This window comes from Phaethon lepturus, unplaced genomic scaffold, assembly GCF_000687285.1.
Source record: "Phaethon lepturus isolate BGI_N335 unplaced genomic scaffold, ASM68728v1 scaffold44869, whole genome shotgun sequence".
Taxonomy (NCBI): Eukaryota; Metazoa; Chordata; class Aves; order Phaethontiformes; family Phaethontidae; genus Phaethon; species Phaethon lepturus.
In genome coordinates, this window is record NW_010564924.1 from 243 (window position 1) to 8016 (window position 7774).

Below are 7774 nucleotides of genomic sequence, written 5' to 3' on the forward strand. Positions count from 1 at the left end.
TGCTGCGGCGCGGTCGTCTCCGTGCTCGGCGGCTGCTGTTTCACGTCTTCCTGCGTGCACCGAGGAAGGGGGTTAACTTCAGCTTGTTCTCCGCAGGTACGTCCCTTCTCAGGCTGATATAGCAGTCTTTGAAGCAATCTCTGGCCCACCTCCTCCAGACTTGTTTCATGCTCTTCGGTGGTACAATCATATTAAGTCGTACGAAAAGCAAAAGGCAAGGTATGGTTAAACTGCAAAGCTGGAATTTACGTGCAAACTGGCCTATGAAGTGTTGCATTTGTTTTTGGTTTGAGTTTGCTTAGAGTTTAGGCAACCTGATTCAGTCTTTGTTTAGTTGCTGACATTTCTGCTAAAGCTTAAAAGAAAGGCTTGAGTTTTGTTGCTGCCACTTACACAGATAACTTTGCTGAAAGCTGGAAGTTACTTACCAGTAATCGACCCCATAAAGATGACACCAAAATGGATTGGAAAATACTACAAGATCTAGATGATAAATATGGAGAATAGTTCGTTCATGTTTTTAGTCCTGGAAGATTAAAAAAAAATAAAAGTATAAAAAAGGACTAAACAAAATCAAATTATTTGCAATGCAGAAGCACATATAAAGGAGGGGAAATATGAAAGCAAATGTTAGCTTTTTTCTTTTTTAGTGATTTTAGTGTTCATGAAAGGTGCTGTATTGACATCAGTGGAGACTGCAGGCCTCTCTAAAAAGGTACAGCATAGGTAGTGTCAGTATTGCTACACTGCCTCCTCTATGTGCCTCAGTCCTCTTTGGAGGCAACTCTTGTAAAGTTGGGTGGCTTAGTCACCAATACATTTCTGAAGCTCTTACAATGCCAAAGGGGACTGAAATTATAAAGTTGCTTCACAAAGTCCACTCTGGAAACTACTTCTAGTTCCTGAAAACTAAATTTTATGATTCTTGTAACAGCAGTTCACAGTAACAGTAGAAATACAAGCTTACTCTAAGACTACAGAACTATATGAGCTATAGGAGAAGATTAATTAAGTGGGTTCTGGTCCCTGGTGTGCTTTTGAGAGGTAGCTTTGAGTAGAGTATTCACTGACACTTCGAAAGTAACATGATCAGTTACCTTGCAACAACGTGTTTTCTGTCACTTAGTTTTTAAACAAAATATTTTTACAGAAGCATGAACACAAGAAGTTGATAACTTCTTTCCTACACAGAATATAATGTAATTCCAAGAAGAAAGCTGTTTCTAGCCATATGCCTAGGTGGAGTAGCAGTGTTGGGCAGGATCATGTCAGCTTAGATGAACAATCTTTGAATCTAGGATTTGCTGTAGTCTCAACTAGCATGTCATCAGGAGCGTTGGGGATTGTCTTTGGGGAGATTCTGCTTTCGAATATAAGAATTGGTGATTTTTTTTTTAGCACAGCATTTTTACTATGAGTGCACTTGTAGGTTCAGTGACAAATTGGCAATATTTGTGTTGACATCTAAGCAGGTTCCTAATATCTGCTGTTTTCTTTCAGCTTGCCAGGAGTAAAGAAGGCTTTGGGGAAATATGGTCCTGCGGATGTCGAGGACACAACAGGTGCAGCCACAGATAGCAAAGATGATGATGACATTGATCTTTTTGGATCTGATGATGAGGAGGTATTTGTGACCTTTTTGTATGATATTTCAGGGGGGGTGTTTAGAAATAGCAGATAATGCAGATTTTTGCCTTACTAGTTTAAGTTACTTAAATTTGCAACCTTGATACCAGATCCTACTTGGAATTCCCACATTCAGCTGTCTTTGCAGAACCGAAAAGCTTGGAAGGTTAAAAACTCAAGAGCTAAAAATGAACGTGTTGCAATGGGCTGAACTGTCTACTTTTAACTTTGACTGGTTACATGATGAATAAAACAAAGAATCACCATCTTTCGGCTGACAGTTGTGATGATTTGTTTTTGCCTGAGTAGATGCCAGTCAACTTGGTAATGCTTTAAAGATGTGGGGTTCTTGTGCTTTTTTGTGACTTTGGATTTCTCTTTCAGGAGAGTGAAGAAGCAAAGAAACTGAGGGAAGAACGTCTGGCCCAGTATGAATCAAAGAAGTCTAAAAGTATGTCTGCCAAGAACTTTTATCTTTTGTGCTTGGATTGATTTGAACAGGATAGCTAGAAAAACTAATTACTGTAATAGATAAACTTGACTAGAATGACACAGGAGTAATTAGCTTCACTTGAATTGCCTGTGAGCTTGGCCTTTCCCATAGCAATGGGAACCTTAACATAGTTTTTGTCCTGCTTAATACACTCTTGTTTGTCTTACCCAGAGGCTGATCTTTCTTATAAATGGAGATGGCTCCAGGATTTCCTTTGAACCTTTACAGAAAAGGCTGCAATATGCAAGTGCCTCCACAGCTACTGGTCTGGAACTGTTCAGAACTGTAGCAGTTGCAGTATTCCCTCTGTGGAAAATAAACTGTTACACAGCATTAAGCTCCTTTTCAGATCTGCTGAGAAGGACTTCCTATGTAACAAACAATGTCAGCTGCTCTATATATGCTTTCTTAGGAGACTCTTTCTCAAGAACATGTAGTGACATCTTGAACATTGGGATATGCATAGCTTAAATTTCTGAAATGTATGTTGGTGCAGGAGGCCTGTCACAGCTGTGTGAGGAGGCTCTTGTTGATGAATTGGGATAAGTTGTTCTTGTAAAGCTAGTTTGCAAGTATATTCATGAGGGAGTTTTTACATTTCCTAGCTTATAATGGTGATTTTTTTTTCTCCCAGAACCAGCTGTTGTTGCCAAATCATCACTTTTGCTTGATGTGAAACCTTGGGATGATGAGACAGACATGGCCAAACTAGAGGAGTGTGTTCGAAGCATTCAAGCAGATGGCTTGGTCTGGGGATCTTGTAAGTAGGAGACAATTTCAAAGCAGTGAGAAGGGAGATAGTGTGGTTTCCTAAGACAGTGTATGAATAGGTAGACTTGGGGTCACTGTTTGCGGATCTGTGAAAATGTGAGTAGCTAAAACAGTGTGGGAATTACACCACTACAGTGCTACAGTATCTTGAAATAGTCAAAAAGGTTTTTTTTTTACACCTTGTAATGAGTGCTGTGTTGTTAAGGAGTCTGACATGGATCAAATTTTTTTTAATGTATTTGTGTGAACTGCTTTGGTTGGTTCAATTTTACTAGATTTGCATTTTTAAGGGATTCCACCAATCAAGGAGTACTAAATGCTTTTTTCTTTTTTTTTCAGCCAAGCTAGTACCAGTCGGCTATGGTATCAAAAAGCTTCAGATCCAGTGCGTTGTTGAAGATGATAAAGTTGGAACAGATATGCTGGAAGAGAAAATAACAGCTTTTGAGGATTATGTACAATCAATGGATGTAGCTGCTTTCAATAAGATTTAAGTCTTGATATATCTAGAATAAATGTAATTGCAAAAATTTTTCTGTGGTCAATTAAAAATCATGGTGTAATCTAACTCAAAAATGTAAAATTTGGTTGATGGGTAAAATAGAAGCTAAAACTGAATTTCAGAGTTGCTCCAACACCACACTGCAGTACCCAAGAGCATGAGCAGTCGAAGTAGAAAATGTACATGGTAAACTGGTGGTCAATCCAGATTTAGCATGTATGTGGCTTTAAAAATCTGAAATGCTCTTTGTTCCATTTTTGGGGCAAGTTGCATCTTTGAAAATTTCTGTAATTCCTCTGGGAGGAGGGATGGCTTTAAGGGAAAGGCACAGGGCTCAGTCAAAATGCAAATAGCTTTTTTAGCAGATAAACAGCAGTACAAATCTCTCTTGTTAATAGAGTGGCAACTAACCGGATACACCGTGGCTGTTTTTGAAAGCTAAAATGGAGCTTCACTGAGGGAGGGGTGATGAAGGTCAGTTAGAAGCAACTGCAATGCATGAGAGATGACAAGGAATGTAGTGAACCAGACTTCTTACCTGAGCTGAGACAGCCAGGGTCCTCTCTCAGCTCCTGCTGTGTGGACCTGGAGCACTTCTCTTCCAAGGTGTGAAAACACTTGTGGTGCAATTACTTCAAATTACGCATGTTTCCTGGGGTGTCTTAATTACTACAGGAAAAAACGGTGTTAATAAAAGCTCCTGCTTTTGTAGGCCAAGGTCCTTGTGTGTTGTGCACCTTGAGCAACCTGGGCGGGTGGGGGTCAGCCTGGGGAGCGGGCTTGTCCTCCCTGGAAGGTGCCATGAGCTCCGAGGCGACTAGGTGGCAGCACACGCAGGCCACAAGGGCTGGGTTGCAGCGGCTGCCAAGCCCCGGGCCTGGTAGCCTGAGGATTAATGGAGTGCAGTGACTGCAGGTTGCAGCTAATGCAGATGGATAATTTACTTACATAATAAACTTGAAGCATGCTCCAGGCTAAAAACAACAAAAAATGTAGGTATTCAACTAAAATGCAAAGATAGTATAATTAACATAATTACACTAGTAGCATAGTAGCATAAGTATACAAAGTAGCATAATTAAAACCAGTTCTGAGCTGCTTACTTGGCTCCAGATTGGTTTCTAGATTGATTTTGACATTTTTTAAAGATTGAAAAGTCAATCAGAATTAAATTGTTTTCTGAAAATCTATCCATAGCAATGATCCAAATGTAAAAGCTGTCGAAGTTATGAAGCTTCTAGACAAATCCACTTGTCTAGGCCTTCTGTTGGGCTGAGATAGATGGAGAATTTATTGTGACCATGAAATGGAAGCATTTGATGTGCCACCTTGGTCACTCTGAGATGACAACGCTTGGTGCTGAAGCCTGACAGCAGCAGCTAAAATAACTCTTTTTGTTCTTTTTTCACAGCGTGTCTGTATGTGGTTATCTGGCACAGCAGGTCCTGTTTCTCTATGTTTAATGGTCTGCCAACTTCAGATTATGCAAGAGCTTTGTTTAAGAATTTGTCTCAGAAAAAAAAAAATCTGCCTGCCAGAGGTTTAAAGCATGATCAAAGAATTGAAAGTAAGTATAATTACAGGCTTCATTCCCACCTTCCATAAACTTAACTCCTTAAAGGACTAGCTTCATCCTGTGTGTAATTAATGCACAGTACCCTTTCTGTGGCAATTCTCTATTTGTCACTTCTGCTAAATCATGTAGCTCAGTTTTAGCAATTCTGTCACGGTGCTGTTAAAAGCCAGAAATTAGCAAATGCCACATCAGAAAAAGATGAAATAAAAATTCTGCCACAAAAATGTGATTTTTACTATTCTTGGCCATCACTGTTTCTGACCTCCCATTCAATGTGCTTCTTACCTTTAAACTCTCTTCTTGACTTTGAAATTAAAGCTCTAAGTGGATAAAATGGTTTGATTTATAGACTGTAACTTTGTTAAAATACAGCATTATGAGCCATGCATCTGACCTGCCAGGCTGGATTTTCCCGTGTTTCATTTACACTCAGCATGCACGTACAAACTCTTCAGTTGTTGAGATTTCTTTTGTGGTTTTTTTCCCTGATGTTAGAAGGAAACTTGCTGCTACAGGAACAAAACAAAGCAAGCTAGAGAGCACAGTATCCCCAGTTACAAAATAGATACACATGTGGGCAAGAGAATTCCACAGAATCCGCATACATCTATGTTAGGGGTTTTGTGTAGTATTTGGGTATGTGCTGGTATATCACTGTGTCACTGTGCCTGTGAAAAATGGGTATCTGGGAGTAAATGAGATACTTCTATCCCAAGTGCACTACATAACAGAAAGATGAGCAGAAAGTTCCGTAACTTAAATATGTGATATGTATGAATACTGGGAAAACAGTTTCAACAAAAGTATTGGTTTACAAATGAATTTACATAACAAATTTTCAGAAGTACAAACTGTTCAGGAAGCACATAAGAGTGACCAGAACCTCTCTATTTACGAAATGTGTCAATAGCTATTATTCTTGAATGATCATAGAGCTACTTGATATGAAGTGTTTTTTCATAGTATCTTTTAGTAAGATAAGATAGAGCCTCTTCATCTGGTTTTTTTTTCCATTGTGGTGGGTTGAATGAGCATATTCAACTCAGTCCAAGCAGCATAGAACTGGTGGTGGTGTTTTAGACACTCTTTGGAAACAGAAACTTAGCGAGTTATCTGTTGTGTTTAGGTATCTTCCATTACTCTTGCAGAAATGATTTGGCGATAGTTCTGTAACTGATCTTGGTGTGAATCGGGTAGTAGTTACATTGCAAAATTGTTAATCCACTTAATTCCATAGACCAGGGCTGACTTTGGCCTTAATTCTATTCTGTATCTCTGTCATCTACTCCAGGGGAGGCTTTCTGATTTATGTAAGACAGCATATGTATGTTCCCCCATGTGAAAAATCAATCTCTTTTCTGTATATAGCAATGTGTGCTCACATAGCTGACTCGCAAGAAGAAAGCTGACATAAACCTTAATTCCTGTAGGAGAAAGGGTCAGGGCTTGCTTTCATCTTCCCAAATCTTTTGGAAGGAGCTGTTCTAAGAATGGACAGTCACTGCATATTGCTGCTGAGAAAAGCAAATGAACACACTCTTTAGAAGCAACAAAATTTAATTACTTCACTTGGAGTACAGTCAGGAGAGTAGTACTAATACATCATTCTTAGGAAGATGTCAGGGAACATGTGAAGAAAAACTGCAAAATATTTGATTTAGGCACATTCAGCAGCACAGTGTCAAAATACGATGAGTCACTATGTACCAGGCAGCAAATGACTCAAAGGAAGAGTGCTGCTTACCAACTTTCCAGCCCAAAGTGAAATACACTGACATTCCACTGATGCTGCCTGACTCTCCCAAACTCTGAAACCAGAGCCCAAAGAAACACAGACCACAGTCAGACTGTTTCTATTTGTACAGCTACCAATACTGGATGTGCTCATGCATGCATATATATATTTTTTATACAAAAGCAAATATATTTACATACAAGGCCTCAATTACAGTATAAATGCTACTTATGTGTGTTGGCAGGCCATACAAACTAGGTAGATTATCAGAAAGGCAGTTTTATTTTATGTATCTAGGCCAATAACAAGGAAAAAATTGTTCAGATTTACTTAAATCTTTATGCTTTTAGTGGAGTTTTATCCCACATTCAACTTTTTAATTAAGTGGTATTGCATCAGAAATTGGTCCACTCCACTTTGCATATATATTTGCGTTGGTGCATGTGTGATCCTACAGTAAGCAATGAGCTGGAACACAATACAGCATAACTGGGACTACTTCACTGTTCTTACAGGAGTGGGCTCCATTTCTACTGTCTTGCCTCTCATTTGGCAAAAAAGTCCAAATTTGGCTACAGACTTGTAACAGAACATTGTTGACTTCACTCTGCCCATTTTTTGAAGACTGGCATTAAGGCAATCATGTCATATATTTCTTTACCTTTGCTGGACAGGGCAATAAAGAGCAACCGAGAGTTGTAAATCTCTTGGAGCCTGAAAGTTTAAGCATAGAAAAAGAACAAGTGTGGCAGGGGGCCTTTAATCTCAGCTTCTGTAAGAAACATTTTCACCCATACTTTGCACATTTCAAACAAGCCTAAACCTGTATGAAACATCTGCTCAGTATTTTGCACCCAACTGGTGCTAAAAGTACAATAAGTGATCAGAAAACATAGGAAACTTAGTTTTGAGTATAAGATAAAGAGCACTGGGAGAGAACAGATTTCCTTATTTTTCTCTTTTGACAAGAGAAGACAGCGATTCAGTGTTCTCTCTCTTGAGATTCTTCTCCAACTGCAGAGTGGAGCCACTGATAGCTTCCCTTAGCTGGGATGTAGCCAGGTGGTTCCT

At 39.3% G+C, this 7774-nt stretch overlaps 1 protein-coding gene across 1 annotated transcript in view; it reads left to right on the forward strand.

Annotated features, from left to right (window-relative positions):
• The window catches only part of EEF1B2 (eukaryotic translation elongation factor 1 beta 2), a 3580-nt gene extending 160 nt beyond the window's left edge, over nt 1-3420 (forward strand). Inside the window, exons 2-6 of the mRNA XM_010295019.1 lie at nt 97-219; nt 1501-1624; nt 2011-2077; nt 2754-2879; nt 3230-3420. Coding sequence (XP_010293321.1) covers nt 97-219; nt 1501-1624; nt 2011-2077; nt 2754-2879; nt 3230-3384 — 595 coding nt within the window. The 3' untranslated portion in view covers nt 3385-3420. The remainder of the gene's footprint in view (nt 1-96; nt 220-1500; nt 1625-2010; nt 2078-2753; nt 2880-3229) is intronic.
• The last annotated feature ends 4354 nt before the right edge of the window (nt 3421-7774 follow it).